Source organism: Gallinula chloropus (assembly GCF_964237585.1).
Source record: "Gallinula chloropus genome assembly, chromosome: 6".
In the NCBI taxonomy this organism is placed as follows: domain Eukaryota; kingdom Metazoa; phylum Chordata; class Aves; order Gruiformes; family Rallidae; genus Gallinula; species Gallinula chloropus.
Window position 1 is genome coordinate 32,632,486 of NC_140091.1, and position 23,819 is coordinate 32,656,304.

The window sequence follows — 23,819 nt, forward strand, 5'->3', positions numbered from 1 at the left end:
AACATGTTTGAACTATTTATCTAGGCTCCTTTGTAGCATGTGGAAGGGGCCATTCCCAGAGGACATCTCCTATCTGTATTAGACATACTAGCTTTCAGCAGTCATACCTTAGCAGGCTCTGGTTTGCTCTCTTGCTCGCCGTCCCAGGGTCTCTCTGAACCATACCTGAGCCACCCCTGCCCGCAGCTTTCCCAGGCTACCAATACGTGTCCTACAGGGTGGGACCTCATAACCTTGATCCTCAGCCCTCATGCTTCACAGACCCACATTCGAGGCAGCTGTCTTCAGCGGCAGGTAACCTGCTGCTGCCCGAAGAGGCGGCTTTTCTCTGAAACTGGCTACACATGCGGCAGGCTCAGGACATTCCCCAGCTCAAATTACGAGGTCTTTTGTTCACTGTAGAGGGAGTAGTATCACCCCTACACATATGCTTCCCTTACTCTGAGAGACAGCATGCTGTTTTCCAATTCTCTTTTGCTTGAGGGCGCTAATGACCTCCTTTGCATATCACTTTGTTTCATCACAGAGATGACCGAACATCAATGAGGAATTTTATCTTTATTTTCATGATGTTAGCACAATAAACTCACACAATAGCATTGATCTGTACTTATTTAACAAAATACATTTATAGCAATTTACAAATTCTTTTCCATTTGAAAACATTGCATAACATTTTATTAAACACAATACTTTATATAGAGAATTTTAATTTAAAAACATATTTTGAGTATTTTCTTTTCTCAGTAAAGCACAGCCTAACGAAGAAATTCGTGCCTGTTAGCAAGTAAGAAAATCAGAACACTAAGAAGATGTCACCTGTCAATTTATTTGATTAAGTTTAAATTAAGGTATCAGTGGAATGTAAACAAAGAGTAATTTTACAAAAGGCTCCTTATCAAATATACATGCAGAGGTCTGAGTTCCAATGTATATATTATTACATTTCTGTTCTCTAACGTAATATAATTTGATAAGCCATTATTAAAAACAGTAGCCTTTGGCACTTTGAGTAAAAAAGAATATATCAATATTTATGTAAAGAACACAATTTCAATGATTTTACACAAGAGCTTTAAAATCTTTTGTTAAGAAATAGGAAACCTTAGGAAAAATATCACACTGCACTTGAAATAGTGCAGCAAGTTTTAGAGTAATAAAAGCAACACATATGCCAATATATATCTGACTAAAACCAAGGAATAAAGAACAAACACTCCCACCAGGAATCCTGCTGTTTCCAAAACAGCTAAATCACCAGAGGGAACATTTTCTAATCTTTGCTTTATTGCCATTATTCTCCATTTCAATTTTCCCTTATTTCCAGGTTCATCTACTTATGTTCTTTTCCCCTGCACTTACAAACTAACAAATGATTGCATCTTACTTCCCTGCATTGATAGGCCAACAGTGATTGTGTCTCTACTCGTTCCTTTAAAGCTAATCCTACCTGCTTTATCACTTACCTAGACTAAACTAAATCCAAAGGGTTTCATTCATGACAACCCAAGTGTTTGTAATTCCTAGGAACCTTGTACAAAATTTGATATTAAATACCAAGGACTAAAGATTCCTCCTTTTAAAAAGAAAAAACAAATCCTGACTTGTTAATACTAGAGTCTGAGAACATCTTTCTAAAAAATTACTCTTTTTTTTTTTTTTTTTTTCCCTGGCAGCTATGATTATTTTTCCCAGCTAATGTGCCTTAAAGTGTGTCTTGAACATACTGTGTCTTTAGCATGCACAATATGCTGCAACCCTACTGGTTAGCTTCTTACATGTGACCTGCAGAACACTTCCTCCCAGTCATCAAATCTATGATGGGATTGACTTCTATTACTAGCAGGGAAAAGCATGGTCATTTCCTTAAGGACCAACACTCTTCCACAGCACTGGGTGATGGGCAGGTGAGGGAAGCATTGCTTTACAGGGTTGGCTGACAGCACTCAGCTAAACCTGGAGCACCTGTTTAACTGGGATGGTATGTAAAGCTTTCCATTGACTCTGAATCCCTTCTTCTATACAGATTAGCAAACACCATCCTCATACTTCTGGCATTACTTGGGGCTGGGGATTGTGTTTTGGTTTTGAGGGGTTTTCTTTGTGTTTGGTTGTTATGGGGGGGGGTTTTTTGGTCTGCATGTGTGTTGTGCTATTTTATCTTCTTGGGGTGATTTTTTCTTCTACCTCCTACTTGCCTAGGGTAGGGTGGGCTCTTCTTCATCTGTGGGGTAGGGGCTGTAGACAGGTTCTGACTGTGTAGTGTGTGCCTTGTTCTCTGATACTCCAAATCAAAAAAGGGCTTAGAGCAAACAAGTCTTTTCAAGAAGCCAGAGAACAAACCTGATCTGCTGCTACTTATTCAAGTGAGGGGACTGCTAATTCTTTACCTTCTCTTCCTAGCTGGGGAGCTGGGGGCTGTCTGATAATCTTTTTTCAGGTGGAAATAATCTAGGAGAGAATGAAGAGCTGTGCTGGGCAAGCACTGCCCCCTCCCTTCCTTCATAGTTTAGTCAGAACCAAATGTAATGAGGCATTCCTTCTAGCACGCCCAGGACACGCTATGCTTATTCCTTCCAGAGCTTATCCTTTCAAGACTTTTTGGCAATGGAGACTTTTAGCAGGCAAGTTCTTTCATTATATTTGAAGCTCAATTTACTAAAATAATCTGTGTTCTCTCAGGTGCAGAGACCCTCTGTATTCTTAAGTGGCAGTGGTGGGGAAAAAAAATGCTTAAGAAGGCTCTGAAGGCTGTCTCAAGGAGGTGAAGAGCAGTAGTGGCACAACGTGACACTCAGTCGGTGATTCTGCAATACCAAGGCATTCTATTTTTAAAGTGAAGCAGAAGTCCCCTAAAGGACAGTGATGGGGTGAAGCTTGTGGTTGTTCTTGTGGCATACCAAGCAAGGTGAATGACTGCTTCCAAGTGTGAGCTATGATAGTAGTTACTGTCTCCTTGCAAGCTTGTCAGGAAAGTGGCCATTTATGTCCTCGTGGCTCACCTTTCATGTTTGCACATCTTGCAATTATTGGTGTCCTGCACTATGTGGTTAAAAACTAATAGAAAAATGGAAGGGTTGCTGAAGGACAGAGTAAGAGGTTTAAAAATGTAAAATCTGACTTATTTGTAGTACTTTAAAAGACCCCTTAAAAAACATAATTTAAAACAATTCTACAAGTTAGCCCACTAAGAAGCAGCCTCTTCATTAGTAGCACCTGTTCTTAAACAAAAGTTGAGCAATAGCAGCAAAACTATTCAAAATGGATAGTTATTCCATTCTAATGGAATGTCACCCACACATTTTTGTTGCAGTAGACATCTTAAAGAACTACACAAAACCTTTGCAATCTTTGAATGTGACAGATCCACTATAACAAAGCTGTAAATATTTCCTATGCTAAATGAATGCAGCCAGCATCATAGTATTAGCAATATTACTTTTAAAGTAACTGCACATCAATGTCATGTTTTTGTAGAGTCTAATAAGTATGCAATTTTTCAAAACATGTAAAGTTATCAGCACCATCCTGTATTAAAGATTTGGTGCAAATTCTGCAAAGGTGAATGTATACCTCTGATACAGCCTTTGCTGTGAAAACTTCAGTCAATTTTGGACACAAATATAAATAAAAAGTTGGCACATTCAGGAAATAAAGTGTCTGTGTTCAAGACCATTGTTTTGATTGACATCATCAGCCTCAGATAAATGCTTTGAGTCCGAAGAAACAAGTTGCATGAAAATGTTTCACATTAATTAGGTTCTGGCATTGTGCTTTTCCCCCCACCACCACATGCTTTCCACAGGCTCATGCACACTGCGCATCAGCAGTGCTCAACAATAGTTGAGCTGCTGGTTGATAATATGGCACAAAGGTAAATATCAGCTCAAAACATAGAGAGCAGAACCTGTGGCAAGATGTGTTTACTTTGTGGTGGTATGGACCAGCTGATATGTCTCCTCTCAGTCCTTGTATGCTCGTGTGGGGGATGTGCCTTTATAGAAGATGTTCCTGGTGTTCTCTGGACTGCTCCCTCTCTCGGGGATTAAAATGATGTTACCTTTTCTTCGAAGTGTTGAGTCCCGGCTGGAAGAAATGGACAGAGTCTCAGAGCCAATTTCACTTCCCTCCACTGGGGTGACTCTTATTGTAGTGATGCCATGATGGTGATGCTCACTGTTATCTATGTTGCTCCTTTTCCTGTCGCCTGACCCATAACTGTCTTTTAAGGAGTCACAGCTCTCAGAGTCTCTATTAAGATCATTTAGCTCATATGTCTGACGAAGGGTGATTTTTTCAGGACCTTTCCACTTCCACGATCCACTTCCTTCACCTTCTGATGGCATCTGAATTACAGGCCTGTTGTTTTCTGGATGTGCCTCAACTCTGACAATGCTACTTGGTTCATGGTCTGTCAAGGTTTTGTATCTGATGGCTCCTGTGCAGGTGACTGTGCTTCCCTCTGAACTCTTTGGACTGCCCTGAAGGACCCCTTGCTGCTTAGACATGGCTATTACTTGCATGATTCTTGGCTGGCTGTTGCTTCTACACGCAACACTCTTCTCAGCAGCTTTCAGCCATTTAGCTCTAGCTGAACTACTTTTGGGGGACGTGTTCACGTTCTCTTGAGTCTCTTCAGGAATATGCACTAGCTGGGATGAGCCAGGACGTGACTGAATAGAGACCCTTGGCCCACCAGAAAGACCTGAGTTGTTACAAACTGGAACGCTGCCAGGTTGAATTTTCAGGTACTGGCTAGTTGGGCCGTGATGATCACCATTTACACCTACTCTGGAGGGTTCTGAGCTTGACCTCATTTCAATAGCCCTTGGGGGTGACTGGCCAGATTCAGTCTCGATTACTTGCAGTGACAACTTGCGACTTTCATTCTTGTTCTTCCACTGGGAAAGCAGCTGTTTGGACCGGGCAGAATCCATTGATGCATGTATTGTTGCATTTCGCCTTGCTGGGTCTTCCAAGGATGGTGTGTTGACTCTTGGCAAAGTGTTGCTGAAAGTAACCATGTTTTCCTTTCCCATTGGGCTTCGTGGTGTTATTATTTCTACATCAGCATTTGCTCTCTTGATATTGGTCAGAGACCCTGTCTCTCTGTGGTTTCTATTCAGGATGCTTTCTGTACGGTGAGAGACAATACCATCACTGCTGCTACCATTTTTACCTGGCAGAATTCTGTTGGCATCTTGACTGAGGTCTGTCAAAGACCTTAGAGGTTCCCTGTGATAATTTGGGTGAAAGACGTTGTCATCGCTTGGTAAGAAGTTCCCCACAGCATACAGGCCCTGATATTTGAACAGAAGCATCAACAGTCAGAATTAAAATACCTTTTTTTTCATAGCTATTTGCCTGCCTTTAAATAAATAACGGCTGACAGAATTAGTCCATTTAACTGCCCACTTTCCTTTCCTTACCAGTATATCCTCATTCCAAATTCTGTCCTCAGTCTAGTACATCTAGATGTGTATAGTCTCGGTAGGGTAACTAGGGCACATAGTTCGTGACAGTAAATAGTTGAGGAAAAGATTTAACTTCCTTCAGTTTTTATTTCATAAAGCAAGAGATACAGCTGAAGTACGTTTCATTATGAAAATAAACTAAATGTTTGCTGTCTTCTAGGCAAAGCTATTTTACAGCTACACTGCTGTCTGCTCTGATTTACTGAATCTTGTTACAGCTTGAGCTGTTCTCCGCTCTATGATTTTGCCCTTTCTACTGCATAATAACCATGTAATACAATATCTACACGATAGAACAATTTATCAACTCTAAATCAATTGCTTTCCAAACTGCGCAGAACTGTAACAAGATTTAGTTATGCCACTTTTTTTTTTCCTCACTGTAAAATGCAATCATTTTAAAAAGACTGAGAGAGTACTCCATGAAAGGGTCAAATGCCTGACTCAATCACTTAGGTTTCTTTTTCCTTACACACTTTTCAGAGTTATTTGTAGCTTCATATTATTTTGCCTCCCCTTCCTCTTATTGGTGTGTAGTTTTCAGGGCAGATTTACTGACTACTGGATATCCAAGACAATGTACACTCTGATGTATGTTGTGATGCAACAGTATATGGAGAAGACCTACCAAAGAGCATGCTTGTTTGTGGATTTCAAACATGGGAACAACAGCTCCATTTACAAGAGTTTACATCAGCGTAAGTATTTGAAATAATATTCTCAGAGTGTTTTTCGGCTCACAGTGCAGTCACAGAAACTGACTTTAGTAGCTCCTGAGCTTTCTGTTATCCACCTTGGCTGCTGTTCATTCTGTCTCTCTAAAAGCCATTTCCCCCTGGTCACCATTGTGGACCATCTGCATGTACCTTAGCTTATATTATCACAGGAAAAAAGGGAGATAAGATATGAACTTATTTTAGTATTACACTAAAATTCATTACTGACTTTTTGGGGGTCAAAAACTTCTCACTGGCTGTTAAAACTGTTCTGTTCACCTGCCAACACTGGAGCAAAAACCGCTATCAGTAGAAGCTCCCGATTGCTTACAGGCACTTGTCTTGACACTTGCTGAACAGCTAAGGCAGCAAGAGTTACATTGGAGACATACTGAGAGTGGCAAGCAAAAGCAAATGCTTGATGTGCTTACTACTGACAGATATAAGCAGGCCTACATACTGCCTTACAGGACCATTTTGAGGTGCTCCTCAACCCCGTACAGAGGAAAAGCAGAGGAATAACCTGGCTTTTGGGCATGCTCTTTTCCCTGCATGTGTTCCCCAGGAGCTCCAAAGAATCACAGGGGTGTAATACTGCCTTGGATTTCCTGCAGATTCACCAGTTTACTCAGCTGAGTTACTGCATATTAATTCAACCTTTTTTTTCAGATCATAAAGCTAACATTGGCCATGTAAACTCAGGCTGGCAACAAATACCAATTAATCTAGTATTTTTCTTGAATTCTGCTTGTCAGTGTGGAGTAGAAGAGATGAGGATACTTAAGTATTTAATGAAGCACATAATGTTAGAGCTGTTTCTGTATACAATGCCAGGTGATAATATACCACTCTGTGCACTGTTGTGTACTTTAAATTGAAATACATATTTGCTTTTTCCTGTTTATTTTTAAAGTGATTACCCCTAACACCATCATCTTCAACACATTTTGACTATATTTTTAATAATGTCTTTTGACCATGATGAAAGGTTTTCATAAAAATACCAGTACTCTTTTTACAACCTTATCAGTTTTATTTGCTAAAACTTAACCACATGAATATTATATTTACCAAATAGAGAGCAATTCCTCCTCCTATGAGGAAGCCACAGTAAACATCAACTGGATGATTCTTATACTGGGTGATACGAGTCAGACCACATATAATTCCACAGATGATAAAAGCAAAGACCAAGAGTGGCTTCAGAAGTTTTGAGGAGTCTGTTAATGTAGAATTGAAGTACATCTTGAAAAAAAGAAATGAAGAAGCAGTTGAAGAAACTTAAATTTACCCAAGAGGATATTAATTTCTCTCATTCAATGTTTCGTTCACACACAAATCAGTATCATGCAGTAATATTGCAAATAATTAATTTATTTTACAGCTCTGTTAAAATTTGCTCAATTACTGTAAGAAGATGTGAAATCATGAAGAATGGTTTTCCAAAACCAGGCAGTTTTGCTTACTGACTTCAATTAGGGTCAAGATTTTATGCCTAAATACTGTTCACAGTCAGAGCCCAAATGTTCTGTAAATGTGACTAAGGAGCTACTGCTTCTGAAATACAGAAGCCAGATGTCATGCCAGATGAAAGCAATAACCTGTTCCAATAAAAGCTATCACCAGATGCTTTAGAGAGCCATTTCTCCACTGGGGGCCATGATGCCAGGGAGGTCACAAAAATTAAGTGGTGATGATTCAACAGTATTATTCCAAATTTTAGCCTTTTCCTGGGCATAGACTGGCATGCTCCCAGTACATGCACAATTCCATGATCTAATTTGATTAATTGATTGCGGTTGCTTTCCTCTGATTTGTACAGCATAAGTGATTAAAAAATATTCTACTTTAAAGTTCAAGTAAGTGGTCATTCATACAAACACTGTAGCCCATACTGAAGAAATGTCATTGATCACATGTGGAAAAGCAGCTATTATCGCTGCAGCACGTCCTACAACTGCCTGCTAGTTCCTGATGGGTTTTATTCACTTGTTTTGCAGTAGCACCTTGGAGACCTCTGGGAGTGATTGTGCCAAATCACTCATGCTGCAGTGCTATGGAGGTCAAATGAAACTAGATCACCTAAATGTTCCTTAATGCCTCAAGTTTAAAAGCAACAAGTCAAGTAAAGACAACAGTAAAGAAAAGACAGAACACATGAAGGTTAATTTGAATGGTGAGTTAAAATACCACACAGCAAGACAGATAAGCACTGCATGTTATATGTGAACGAGGTAGCAAATATAGTTTAACATTACACTTTTTGTTGCTGCTTAACAAAAGATGTGAAGCAGTTGAATCTTTTCTGTATTCTTAATACAGCTGGTTTTATTTCAGCTGTTAGTTTCATTTTGCTTTCAAACTGGGAGGATCAAAACTTATATCCATCCAGGGTAGAGGCAACAGATCACTTTACAATATCCAGCAAATTACTTTGACTTTTGTATAAATGGAAGTGAACAGAGGTGGTTACTCACCGAAATGTACACTGCTGCAAAGGCTGCCAGGGTGGCATGTTGAGAAGGGAATGACTTTCTGCCAAGGAAGGACACTCAAATTATGCTTCTCAGTTCAAATACACTGTGCTAGTATTCACTTGAAAAAACACTGGGTGGTACAGTCATTTTCAGCTTACACTTCCTAAGCAATATATGATCAATTAGTACCATTTAAGTTCTAAATTTCTTTTCTATAATCTGGAGAAAGGACCAATATTCATGAAATGCCTGTGTTTTGAAGTAAATATTTAGTGTTAAATTCTTTGTCTGTACACATCCTTTTCTTAGTACTCAGAGAAGAGTGGGAACGAGATAAAGACTGAATACTTGATTGAGAGAAATAGCTATACCTGTATTTCTAGAAATAAATTTCTGTAAATTTTCAGGAAGTACTTGATTATACAACTTCATGCATGAACCTTGACCTTATGATTCTCACTGACTCACAGCACCCAGCTTGACTGAGTTCAAGAACAATGCACTAAGTCACATGTTCTGACTTGGCTGGCCCTGTGTGGAGCCAGCAGTTGGACTCAATGACTCTTATGGGTCCCTTCCAACCCAGGATATTCTATAATTCTAGATATCATTTCAAAGGACTCGTACACTTTAATAATTAGGCCTTATCTTCAGCAACTGACTCCTGCTCTGTCCCTGTAATAATGTGTGTGTGTGTGTGTGTGTGACAGAGTGAAATTCTCAGAGAGTGGCAAAGTGCATCTTTATTTACTATTAGGTTTGTTAAATTTATGTAATAAAGTGCTGAAATTTAAAAAGAATAATAGGAGCAAATGGGGCACAAGATCATAAAGATGGCATTTTAAGAGTTACTGAGCCCCTTCCTAAAGCCCAGAACAAGATAGTAAATGAAAATATGTCCAAACTGTGAGAGGAAACATAAGATCTACTCTTGAAATTGCTGAGCCTTCTGCTCCCATTGAAAACCTGGGGAGTTGGATGATGTGGACTGGGTCTTTAGTCAGAAACTACAGATATGAAAATGAAAAGCTTCTACTTATCTGGCCAAGAAGATTTTTGTGTAAGTGGCAACTACACAGAACATCACATGAGTCCCTCAAATGTTTTAACTTTTTTCTTCTTAATAGACTCATTTCAGTCCTCTAAAAACAGACTAAAAGTGAAGGGAAAATTAAGGAGACATTTGTACACAGTAGAGGGGAAAACTTAGATGGCAGTGGGCTAGGTAACACCTGCTGTATGGAGGACATTGAGTTCACAGCTTGTAGAAGCCTTTAAAAAAATTATGACCTCTAGCTCTAGAAGTGAGATGCAGTAAAGATGTATAGTAGTTTATATCTATACATTTATGTCCTTCAAATGGCATGGACAAGTAGTGTAATGTGCTGGCTGCCTTTGGTGAAGAAGGGTATGTCTACCTTGCAGCCAGTTTCACCTAAGGAAGCTCAGTTTGGGGTAAATGCATGAAAAATCATTCAGCTTCACAGATGGGTCTCACCACCGTAACTGGGTTCCATGTGTACCCGTTTTCCTAGCAGCACCCGAGTTAGCTAGTTTAAAATAGCAAAGACTGAAACACAGTCCCATCTTTAGGCTTTGCTGCTTTGCAGAAAAAATATCTATGCTCTAAATTCCTTTCCTACAAATTTTGCCTCCTCTGTTCTAAATAATTCATTGGCAATTAAATGTGTTCAGTGTGAATGCCACACCACTGACCTAAATGTGAGCCCGTGGCTCCAGCAGGTTCACGGCTCTCGCCAAGGTGAAATCAGCCTGACCCTTTTTTCATTTCTAGAGACAGACCTAAATTACTATTTTTTGACTGCCCCCCTAACCAAAACTTTCACAAAGAGTATCTCTGGGGAACAAGTTCAGGGTTGAGCACAGGAGGATAAATACATTTAAAACTGCAAATGCTTATAAAGGCTGATCAGCTCCGTTACCCTGCGCGGGTTCTAGTGGGAGTGTAAATCTACTTACAGTCTCTGTGGAGCGAACGTATCGATTTGATTCTATGAACTTTAGTACCTCTAAGAACATAACCTTAATTTGATAGCATTTTTATAGTATATAAGGTGTCACTATGCTACAGTCAATTTTCTGTTAGTTATATTTTTTATTCATACACTTTCAGGGTAAGCACCACATCTTCCAGACTAAATGCACTCTGTATATTCTCCGGTGGTGACACTGCTTTTGTTCCTCTATTTGTTACCTTTTAATATAAAATGAAAATAATTGAAGCTAAGAGTGTGTATCCTTTTTGGATGGCTCCATATTGAAAAGGTGAATAAAGGTCTCAAAGAAAACATGTCCTGAACTCAGATGACAGTGTATCACTCTAAATGTTCATGCATGAGGATGTGTAGAGGGCGAACAATGATGAGAGTCATGCTGAGTCAGAATATCAGAAGTGACAGAGGATAGAGAACTCACTGGAGATTTGAATAGAAATGACTGAAAAGACTCTGAAAATAAATAGAGAAAAAAATGGATAAAGGAAACCACTGCATATTTGAGGATAATTCAGAAAACTATTTCATATAAACAGCTGGATTAGTATATGTTCTTCTCCATACTTTTCATAGGGGAATCTAGAGGAAAATTCCTGGAGCCAAAGTTGCTGGGAAGTACAAATAAATTGAAAACTATTAGTAATCTCAGAACAAGTCCCTTACAAGCTTGAAATTATTGAAGTCAAATTAACCTCCTGGGCTGAAGAAGTTATGGTATAACTCCAATAGTAGATGACCAAAAGAAATACTGAACCAGTAGCAAGTACCAAGTGCTTTAGTAAAGTTAAAACAGCCATAAGGAAGCAACAACATAATAATAAAATAAATTAGAATTGAATTAAGGCAAAACTGAGAATATTATAGATCACCAAATGTATACTCTATGATAGGAATCAACTCAAGATATCAATATATGGTCATCTTCCTGAAGAAACTGGAACACACAAAACCTGATTGCTTAGTCTTAATATGTTACAACTAATTTTGCTGGTTTTTGGAAGTCATGGTATTTAAAGTTAGGAATGATCAGCATTTTTTGGAATGGCTATAGGCAGTCAATTCAGAGCAGCAGGCTTCATATTTGAGATAGTAAAATGAGATGTAACCATAAAATTTTTTCTGCCCGCTCATGTATAAAGCTACATCAATTTCCCTGGCACACTGTAGGTGCAAGGCACTGCTTGTAGGCATCAGGCTTCAGTGGCAGTATTACAGTAACAGCAAATGGTTATGGGAAAACAGTGAGGTGAAAGCTGATAGAGTAATTCTGGTTATGTCTTTCACCAAATTATTTGGGCCAGAGCTGCAATCCTTCATTCCCGCTCCAGATCATGCCCACACATATAAATTGAAAAGATACTGCAAATTAATACCCAGAACCTGCAATTATGAACAATATTAATTTCTCTCCTGGCTATGTAAGTAGGGAGGCTAAACACTAAAATGATCAAGGAGGATAAACCACCAGTTAGAAATACCATGAAAGAAAAGGTATGTGTTTGGGAATACACAGATTTGCACTGTTGTGGTGTTTCCTCTAGTAAAGGGATTTTTTTCAAGGCTGTCAATATAAAAAACTTAATCAACAAGAGAAATAGAAAACAAACTTCAACAAATCCCAAACCCAACCCTCACAAATTAAGGCCAAAATGCCAGAACAGTAATAAATGTTACACAGAGGGCTCGGATAAAGTTCTTGGGTGACTTCTTCCCCTGCCTGTTATGAAGATCTTCTGCTTTTCCCAATGGATAAATCATACATATTAATAATTCTATAGGAAAATGTCTCCTGTGAAGGAGGGAAAATGACTAACTACAAACAACTGTACTTCTGAATCTGACAAAGTCTTCTAAAGCCCCCTGTTGGCTTATTAGTATCTTTATACAGTAAATTGAACATCACTAAGAAGACACCATTGCTCTATCCTTTGTTATAAAAAACCTGACAAAACTAATTCAGACTTTAATTAGGAAAAAATCTTGAAACTGGGACGGAAAATAAAAATTAAATACTTAAATGTACACAATGAAGGACAGAACTAACCTTCCAGCATTGATAATATTGAGATCAGCTCCTGAGCAAATATCTTCCACGACATATGAATTCTCTGAGCAGGATACATTTAAGGATGTATAGTTAGGCTTGCAAACAGTCAGGAAATATGGTGCCTGATATCCTGTTGATAGCTGTATAATATCAGTAACAAGAGCAGTAGAACAAAGACCAAATACATGAACACCTAGGAGAGAAATCAATAGAGCCTGTTAACTTTATGCATAAAAGATATAATTCATTGTGAAAAAATACATTAAAATGGAATTCTGATAGCTTGTATCATTGAACTTGAAGGATAAGGTGTATTCTTTATGAAATCTTATTGCAAGGTTGAATTATTTAATGTAAAAATAATATTTTTCTTTAAAGCTTGTTTTCTTCCTGTTTATACTTAATGTTTCATTTTGATGGCTTGGTGTCCTCCAACATCTTTTCATGAAACGATGAACTACACTGGGGGAACTTCACTTTGGAAAGCAGCTTTCTGAACTGACTTGAGGACAGCCATCTAGGTGAGGAGAATGTTTACCCTCATCCAGTCCTTGGACTTACCCTCTGGGATAGACAGCTGCTCTGAGGACCTATTCTCTTTTTAACACCAGGGATATCAGCTGGCAGTAACTGACTACCTTCACACCTCTGATATTTCTTGAGTACCTAGTCTTTGCTACCAGATTTAAGTCTTTTTGGAAATTGATCAATGTTTCTGTCTGGTTAATCACACTAAATTCACAAGGCAGTTGAAGTGAATGCAATGGTTGCACTGAGCATTTTCAACTGCTTTTCCCCTTAAGATTTACCTCTATTTCCCCATTTGTATTCATATACATAAATTTACTTTTCAACTTCAAATTGAAAGAATGCTAAAGTCAGTAAGACATGAAAGAAGCTGCAAATTCAGAGGATGAATCAAGAATGAAATTAATGCATCTTTGAGATTGTCTCTTTTGGTGATGAACGAGGATGCCATACGAGAGCATGGGGTATTCTTGCAGACCTCCTTGCTGACATTGTAATCTACTGTCCCCTCTGCTCACTTCCTTACTGCCAGTCTTAAAAGGATGCCTTACTAGTCACAGAGCGTGTAACCTCTCCTCTCATTACCTCCCTGCTTGGCAGACAACAGAAACATAGTGTTTAGTCTGCCTACTAGGTTTTCAGTCTGCTGTCCTGTAGGTTGTCTTTGCCTAGGCTGCCCTGTCTGATGAAAGATTTCTGGAAAGAAAAACCTTTTTCCTTCAGCCCCTCATTGGTAGAGGGAATTACCTGTAAGAAAGGGACAAAGTCCAGCTGCCATTTTTATAAATGACAATTAAAACAAAGTAAAATGAAACAATTCAACATGTTTCTCCCTAACGTTAGGTTGCCAGATTCTAGCCCTTCTTACAGAGGTAGATAAACACATCTCAGAAAGAATTTCAGCTCTACTGACAGTTTCTGAGAAATTTTTTACTGTGAATACTGTGTTGAGGGTGGGGAGGGGTTTGAAGTATTATTTTAGAAACGCTGACAATAGTACAGGAGAGGAAAGGGAGAATGGAGAGCGTTGATGCTGCGCTGCTGAGCGCGGGCCTGCTCTGTCGCTCCATTTGACAGGTTCTTCTCGCCTTTTCTGGCAGAAAAAAGATGCATGCCAGTGACAGCCCCACACTGTTCTGGAAGATTGCATGATGAACACTGAATGTATATGGAAAGCTCTTCTTTGTCACTAGCATTTGAGACCCACCAACAAATCTGACAGCTCTTCTAAGAAAGGAATTGAAGTTGCATCCTCCTGCATTAATATTGGCCTCTGTTCCAATGCCATTTCTTCTTTTGGACAGGCAACAGTAGAGAATTCCTTCTCCTATCATTATCTGCAATGACAAAGGAGCCATTAAATTAAATGCAGCAGTTGCTCAGAAGACACTGATTGAATTTAAAGGGCTGAAATATAACTATACCAGAACCAATGTCATCCACTGGCATGTACTTGCTTTTAAAAGATTTGTATCGATATGTAAATATTCGGTAATGCAACTTAGCACGAGTGAGGGCAGACAAGAAGGTGACACTGAAATGAAAGTGCCATACAGTAAACACTGCTCAGCAGAACTGGGGTCTTGATCCACAGCTTCTATAATAAAAAGGTAATAATTAGGAAAATCTTGCCTCTCAATCCAGAGTCACTGCAATATCTTAGTGCTCCTGAGATGGTTTTAGTACTCAGTCTTGGCCTCAGCCCAAGCAATCCCTAGCAGCTTCTAATTACATGGCAGCCTGCTCTTCTCTATTTGTTTACTTTGGCTTGGGCTTTAACCAGGTTTCCAGCAGTAGAAAAAGTTCTGTCATTATGGTCCCTCCAAACACAGCAAGCAAAACAAATTATGATTAAAGACCTAGACAAGAGTTTATAATAGAAATACAGAAGAATGGAAAACTGTTACTTGCTGGAAAAAACAGATCCAGTTATATATTTGTCATCTCAAGTTTGATTGTTTTCCCCGTTCAATAGCACAATAACTTGGGAATCTGTTCAGGGATTGTATAGAGTTCAGAATAAAGGTTGAGTTTAAATACTGAAATTAATAAGGCAGTTCTCACCACTAAGAGGAGATTCACTTTGTCTATCCACAGCTGCATTGAAAACTAATACATGCCATCTATAAAGTTTACAATGCAATGAAATGCTAAAGCATATGAATTATGCTGAATCCTCTGTACATACCATTGAAGTTTGTGCATGCTAAGAACACCCACTGTAGGAGAAAGTAGATACAATGGACAAACTTAGTCAAACTCTTTTTTAGCTAAAGGTTAAATAAATGGGTTTCTTTTCCAGAAGAATTGAAGTAGCAGAGGTTATCTATTCTGTGGAAAAGCCAGTGGTAAGGGTTATGTAAGCAATTTTAACTAGATGAAAACTATGGTTACTATTATTTTATTATGATCTCCCTTTGATCAATTAACAGCCAAAACTGTTCCCAGAGAAATTAATAGTATTTCCTACTTAAAAAAAGAGAGACACTGTAATTGTCTTTAGCCAAGCTCTACAGTATGTCTTGCACACAGAAAAATACCAGAGAGATGGATTAGCTGGTGCTAGTGTGATAAAGGAAAAAACTGGGAAACAGCAAGGCCTATATCAAGAAAAATCCACTGCCTGGTATTTCCAAGGAAACAAACTCCCACAGTAAAGGAGGCAGTAGGACTTAAACTGCCAGCAGCAAATTTATATCCTGCAAATTGATTTCCCAAATCAATGTGATCTAATTTCCTGGTAATCTCTGTTAGAAAAACACATTGTTACCTTCAAGTAGCTTTTTAGTCAGTGGCTGATAAGGGTTTGAAATACATTGCTCTAATTAAATAACTGGTCCTAACATTTCTGAATGAATATCTGGAGAGAAAATATGTCAGAGATTTTCAGAGTTCTTTGAAACAAATGGAAGTCATGTTGCAGTTCAGGCATATCTATTCCAGACATAAAATCCATGACGGTAATTTCAGACAAGTCCGGTTTGTTCCATGCACAAGCGTCCTGTGCTTTATGAATACGTATAGGGAACTTCTTATGTGCCATAAGGCATATGTCAATAATACAGGTAGAAATTGTCTGAAAAGCTTCAGGGCTACAAAACAGACCTGGTGAAAAGTAGTTTCTGCTCACTAATAACAAGAAAAAAACCCACAAAACAAAACACACCAAAGAGAAAGCCAAAACCATAAAGCCCCAAATCCACCCAGATTACTCTGTAATGATAGCTTGGGAAAATAAATTATAAACACTAGATTTGTCAAAAAAAAAAAAATCCCAAACAACCAAACTACAAAGTAAATAAATTTAGTATGTTCTTCAGTCTTGGGAAAACCTGAGTATATCAACAAAAATAATATAGAAAAAATTAAGTCCTGCTGTAATATTTATGAGGCTTTAAGGAGGGGTTGAGACTAAAATTGTTTCTTTCCACCCCTCTTTTTTTTTTTTCCTTATTTATACTCTGGTAATAAATAAAATGTGGGTTAATCACACATTTATTTTACTGAGTCTCAATGACCTGCTGCCTCAGACTGCAGCAAGTATCTGAGCTGCAGACAGGGGCTAGCATATGCTATGCTACCGGAGATCCTAAATTTGTCACACAGATCGTGCTTTCTTTTCTATATTTTACAGGTTTTATAATGCATTTAATTCATTGAAATGGCAATGACAACAACATTACAAAATGCCTGAATCTACAAGATGGCATTGGCACAATTGTCATCTTTTTGCATTGAGCTTCATTAGCCTATTTTTCCAAACATAAAAGGAAGAGTTGGACCAAAACCCACCTAGATTTTTACTTCAGAAGTGGTATTAAATAATAAAGACCTAATGCTCTAACACCATCTTCAGTGCCTTTCATTAAAAGGTTATGTATTTCACAGTATCAGAGCCTATTTCCCAACTAATACAGGCATCACATTCATGCTCACACTAATATAAATGAACTGCACCTTCCTAATGCTTGCAGCTTTTAAGTAGTTGTACTCTGAAGCTTCAGAATTTGCTTTCATAATCTCATGTTTGATAGGCATGCTTAAGTGTGGGTGTGAGTTCCTCCTAGCCAACGGGTTTGGGTAGTTGTCTGAAATGCTCTGAAATGTCTGAAATGGACGTAGATCATCTCCAGGAAAGCTATTTGATATTACCTAGACTTGACTTTGAAGTAAAAGAAAGGTTTTACTCCTCTACTGTGGTCCTATATAGATTCCTTGTATGGCTGTTTCAGGAAAGTCCACTTTGTTGTTATCAGAAACACTGCCTGAACTTAAGAAAACTAACAAGCGTCTGTACCAGGAACACTGAAGGAATTAGCTCCTAATTCCTAAAAAAGTACAATTTTTAGCCTGATGGTTGTGCAAAATCCTTCAAAAATGCTTTCTAAAGCAACCAAAATCAAACCCGGTAAGAAGAGTTCCATTAAAACCACACAAAAAGACAAAAAACCCTCCTGGAAAGCAAAGAGAGAACTGCACTTGATTTTTATATGGGCATCACATTTTATAGATTTTGTAATTGCAAACTGGCTAGTATTATAAAAGGAATGAAATGGTTGGATTTAAGGGCATTCAGCAGAGTTGGCAGCAGGGATACATTTGCAGCTGGCCTTTGGGAAGTGCCTGAGATTGCTGATGGAGAGAGAAGAGAGTCTTTCAGAAGGTGGATGCAGATTTTTAGGTGCATGGAATCACCCTCACAAGGTGAATCTCTCCATTGCCACACAAGAGTGGTGTTAGAATAAGGCTCCTATCTGAGCTACATAAAACCAGACATAATGCATTCCCTCTCTGTATATAAAGGTAAGGTCTTTAGATTTATCTTTAGTTTGACACTGCAGTTCCAGCAGGGACAATACTTACCTAAATCAGACAGTGGTGTGGGGGTTTTTTTCCTGTAAAATACTGACCAAACTGCTCATAATTTTATAGGACATTGCTGTTCTGCTGAGATCATCTTCTCCCTTTGGGTGAATGATTAAACCATCCTCCCTTTTCCTGCTTTTAATGACTAATTCACAATTTAGAGGAGTCCCAGTGCTATTTAGGAAAGTGTAATTGATTTCACTGACACACTTGATAGACCTTCCCACTGAATAGAGCTTGGTTTAACAAAAGCAGCATGTTCACTGCTGTAAATGAAAGTCTTCCATTTCCAACAAAATCTTGACTTTTTGGTCTATCTCAGAGTAAGGAGATGTCCTGTCTGTAAAAGTTCAAACATTTGTACAGCGTAACGGAGTGATTCAAGCTATTCTCACCCAAATGTAAGTTCTGTTTCTTAATGTTAATTCCCACAATCAGGATAGTGTGAGTAGATTAAGTGCGATGGGGAATATTTTAAGGACTGTGCCTCCTCCTGTTAGAGAAGAATAAGAGGTGAATTAAAAACCCTAATTAATTTGTCTGGATGACACTCCACAGCCTGACTAAAACCAAAGGAGCTGTTTCCTTTATGCCCACTGAAACTCTGTTCAAAGTCTTTAATAAATGACAGTGGCACCTCAAACTTACCGTAATCGATGGTCCTGCAAAAACCAGACTAAGCAACATCAAGAAGGGTACAGACTCTTGTGAAGGGTCAATATATGGCATACTCAGACTCTTGTCATAGCAGTTAAATCCCGAGTGAACTGGCTTGAAGACATCAGTGAGTTCAAGAAAATAAAGGCTAACAACAGATGATGCCAATATGGGCAACTAGAAGAGAAGAAAGTAACAAATTACTGTTTGGAAATGGAATAGCAATGTTTCTACAAAGACAGCATATTTATTAACATAGTCTGTTAATAAATCTCTGTGATGTTTGCTATTTACATCTCCCTGCTCCTTGTCCTATCTATTTTACCATATTTAAATAATTAATTCTCCAGAGATATGATACTGTTCAGTGGACATCAAATAACCCTGTCAACTACCAAGCTAGTCAAAACACCAAATCCAATATTCAGTACACATATTTTAGCTTTTTCATCTGTGAATCACTAATAAACAAACTTTGATTTTTATTTTTTTTAAAAAAAGGGAAGTATGAGGACTGCAGTGTCCCATGGGGGGCCTCAGCTGTTCATCATTACCCTTTTTTGTTCTTTAGCAACTCTCCATCCTATATCTATGACTGCTTATATCAAATCCAGTTTGTATTAAAAGTTACAGTTAACAAAAACCAGTACCCAGTGCTTCCCTAGAATCTACATACGTGATAATAGTGTTTGGCCTTCACACATTCACTTTGTAATTCTATCAAAAAAGCAATTAACTTTGCAGAGACTCATTCTGTTAGAATCATGATGACTACGGTTCACAGTTCTTTTATCCTTCAGCTATTTAGTGATTTTAGCCTTTGCAATTACTTTCAATAATTTATTAAGAATGAAGTTGGCCCCTCTGGGGATAAATTCACCCCAGCTTGCCATCAGCTCCTGAAAGCACAGATTGACCCAGTAAACCTCTGCAGAAGGAAGCAATTCAGGAGAAGAAATAGCAAAAAGGCATTTTGAAGGCATCAGTTTTCTAAGTGAAGGGAGAAGGCAGCTCCTCTCCCTGGGATCAGCCTCAGAGCATTCAGAGGTGACCAGCAGAATGTAGTTATTTTCTGTATCCTCTTAGTAAATGTTCAGAAACGTTTTTTTGTTTGTTATTTCCCAGAGTCCTCCCTGACTAAGGCAACAAAGCAACACTAGGACAGCTGCCTGCTTCTCCAGCAAGATGACTGACTCCTTCCCTGTGTCTCCACTGCAGTGAAGGTACCTGTGGATAACATGATGTAAACTCTCTGTCTGCTTTTCTTTTTTTGCTTTTTACAGTGGCTACCACTTTACCTTTTCCTGACTCTTAGCTGCAGCTGAAAGGTGAAAGCTTGCAAGTACTAAGTAGGTTCACTTACGCAGATAAAACCATAAAAATCCGATAGGGCTTTATCACATTCTTGAGAAAAAACAACTCATATGAGAAATAGGTGTTGCCCTAATATAATTCCAGGCATATTTAGATTCTATTATTCTTGCAATGTTCCCTATAAATCTACCAAAAAAAAAAAAAAAAAGTCATTCATCCCATTCTGCAATTGAATAAAAATGCAGATGTAATATGGATAAATATGTATTTTGAAAAAAATGATGAATAAAACCTCATTATGGCAGAGGTTTCTTGCATCAACTGGCCATTTTCAGACTTTTCAACACTGGCCTTTTAAAATGCTAGTTTTCTAACATGTAACTATGGGTGCTTAAAGAAGGATTCTAGCTAAATTGCACTGAAACATTTATTACTATGACTTAGGTTTTGTTTGAAAAGAACAGCTTATCTTTGATGTGCTGAAGGACAGATTTAAAGAAGGTGAGTTATATCTTCAAACTGTTGTAAGCAAAATCTGCAGAAGGTGGAGAATGGAAGAATTTTGCCTGCTGGTTACCTGTGTTCAAGCTGATTGCATTGTAATGTCACACAGTGTAGAGGCTGTGATTGTGTAGAAAGGGAGGGAACGTGCACTGGCATCCCTGAGTGCTATGGGTATTACAAAAACATCACCAGACATCCAGTAAGTATCGTGTGTAAATAGATTTATAACCCAAAGGTATAAGTGTGTTTGCACTCACATACTATATTAAATGTACATATTAAGTATAGCACATGGCATACACAGTGTGTAATGCATATTATGTGAAGAGATAATATATAACTATTATATAATCTGACATATAATATGCATCAAATAATTATACATGGTGTTTCTAAATTAAGTCCTGCTTCCTGCTCATCACAGAAAGAAGTCCAATTCTGTAGCTGGATGCATTATATAATGCTACTTCTTACTTCCTGCAGGCTGCAGTCCCTGATTGACTATAATACAAGCTTGCATGATTAGTCAACATTGTCTATCCTGTCTCTAGTCATTATACAGATGTGCAGGGATGAAAAGGGACTTCCCTAAAGTCTTCATAGTCTGGGAATAATTAAGATTGCTGTGGAACTGGGTGCCCTTCTTTCTGCACCTATCTTCACAGAGACTGTGGAGCTGTTTGGGATAAGGGGCCTCCTGAACAGAAGGCTGGCATGGTGCACACTTCTCTGGTATGGGAAGCTTACATGGAGTCTCTGCTGCTCTTCCTGGGACACTGAAATTCTGCACATCATTAGAGCTCACACGTATTGCAACTTCACTTCTGCACAACACTTACCTCTTGGGGCAGTCGCAATGTATTATTAACGATTTGAAAGACGTATCTCATAACTTCACCAGAGTCTGGGTCCCATGGGGAAAAGCACCTTACAACAGGACACAAGCCTATTTCAATGAGCTAAATGGAAAAATAGGCCTATTGCCCTTTTCAGAAATTCTGCCTTTTTACCTAGATGTCCCCACAGGTTCATTTCCTAGAATGGAAGCAGAGCAGGCAAACTCATGGAACACCTTGCACTCAAGAGTTTCATCTTCATTGTGTAATTTTCCACTTCTTTAATGTCAAGAAAAGGAAAGCCTCTCCTTAAACAACAGGCTCTGCATTACCCTCAAGTCCAGCTCTACTCTGGTACTGGAATTCTTAGGCAGGCAACTGTTTCAAATGGCAATACTGGGCTATCAAAAGTAGGTGATATATCAAGTGATATTTTATTGTGAGACACTAAAATAAAAGATCTGGAAAACTTTTTTTTGTAACCACTCTATGTAAGCTATAATTTTATTGTTAATTACTAAATCAAGGAATCCTGAGAATTGCATTTTACTGTCCTAGGTCTTCGCTACAGGACTCCCATATTATTTCTGATTGTAATTATCCATTCTGCTAAAAGAAAAGAACTAATTTTAAAGGACCATGAATCTCAAATGTAACTGCTTACAATACTAATGAACGGGTTTATAGTCAATTTGCTACATACAGTATGTCAGATTCCCACAGGACATTTTTCTTCCTATCTTTTTAAAAATACAAATATAAAATGCATCTTCTAAAAGTCTGATGTTTCTTAAAAAAAAGCAAACGTTTCTAAAATCTTCTAAACAGTAAAACTGGCTATTTAATATATGAATATTTATGGAGTATTCTGCTTAAGGCGGCAGTAGTTCTGTAATTATAGACTTCAGCTCCCAACACCTTGAAAATGTCAAATATAATTAGATGGTAGAATGTGTATTGTTTTAATTACAAAATGGAATAGGAATTTTCCTGTTCCTAATTAGAATAATAAAACCCCCAACCTCACTTCTCATATCTTGACTAATAAGTCTTTATACTCTTGCTTCCTCAGTTGGTTAATGAAGACAGATCACTGTTTAGCTTGTAATTCAGACATGTAAATGCAGAGTTTGAGGCAAGTGGTCAAGCTGTGTTTGACTTAGAGTCAGGACCATAGAAAGCATAACTGCTGAAAAGGTTTGATTTGGGGGTTTTTTAAAAGATTTTTTTTCTTTTTCCCCCTATTTTCTTAAGCAGGAAATTAATTTATTATGTCATAGGACCTTGCTATTGATAATAATGTTATAAATATTTTAAAAGACTTTGCTGTATTGGGATAGGAATTGTCCAGTCATGAGAAAAAGATGATCTCTATTCCCTAGAGCTCAGCAAGGATGCAAATACCCAAAGATCTTGTAAGAAGAAGAATAAAAGGTGAAAACCTCCTGTATGTGATACGGTTCAGGACAAACAAAAAGAGCATTTGGTAACACAATAAGCTCTCTGAACTGATGGAATATATAAAAAAGATTCTTCCTTCTGGCCAAGAGTCACAAGACATGTATCACATATTACAGAGAAAGGAAGATATGGTAGTGAGTTCAGAGTGAGATAACAGGCTGCCTATCACTCTTCTGTGGGACCTGCTGTTATTGTTCCTGGGGCCGTTTTGGGTTGCTCCTGATTTACTTGCAATGAGTAAGATTATCCAGGACCCACAGCACAATTTGTTACTGGTCATACTGATATGACCAGTATGATAACCCCTATGCATGGAAGCCATGCAGGTCCTGCACGAAACCAGCAAGCTGGCTACCCCTCAACCACCACGCTCAAACCTTCTGGGACACCCCCTGGTAGATGGAAATGCTTCTGATAAATTTCCCTAGGATTGGTTTTCCATGGCTTCAAATGCATGAGAAGATGAACCCGCATAGCTGTGCTCCACTAAGAGTATTGCCATTGCCACTAACAAGCCATAGGTGATGTGCTGAATTTGCAAGGACTCGGGACCAGGGCTTGTGAAACATGCTTTGTCTGTACTTGTCTTGACCTGCCTGGAGCTTTGTTTCTATTTGGTTTAATTGTAAAAGTAGCTTTCCAATCACCTTAAAAATTAAGCTATACCTAGTTTGTTTTACTTTCACCTGTCTTTTTAGGGTATGACTCTGCATGATTTTTGTATTTATATCTAGTAGTAACAAGACTGTATATATTTATAACTCCAGTGCAGCACGCCCCAGATCCTTTGTCAGGACCAATATGATGTTGATGATGATTGTTCCTCACTCCAGGAACCACTTGGGTTAATTTTTATGTTTGCTGCTGTGCTTTTACACCTTGCCCTTCCTCTTTTGGTCTGTCTTTTCACATTACGTCCCAAAT

At 38.3% G+C, this 23,819-nt stretch overlaps 1 protein-coding gene across 2 annotated transcripts in view; it reads right to left on the reverse strand.

The window, feature by feature from the left end:
• Positions 1–3,962: 3,962 nt before the first annotated feature.
• Positions 3,963–23,819, reverse strand: part of PLPPR4 (phospholipid phosphatase related 4) — a gene marked incomplete at both ends in the record, with an annotated part of 29,814 nt that continues 9,957 nt past the window's right edge. Inside the window, 6 exons of one of the 2 annotated variants that reach the window (XM_084266003.1) lie at positions 3,963–5,300; positions 7,262–7,435; positions 8,668–8,725; positions 12,727–12,922; positions 14,465–14,594; positions 18,772–18,957. In XM_084266003.1, the coding sequence (XP_084122129.1) occupies positions 3,963–5,300; positions 7,262–7,435; positions 8,668–8,725; positions 12,727–12,922; positions 14,465–14,594; positions 18,772–18,957 (2,082 nt within the window). The remainder of the gene's footprint in view (positions 5,301–7,261; positions 7,436–8,667; positions 8,726–12,726; positions 12,923–14,464; positions 14,595–18,771; positions 18,958–23,819) is intronic. The other variant, XM_084266004.1, reaches the window with a different exon arrangement.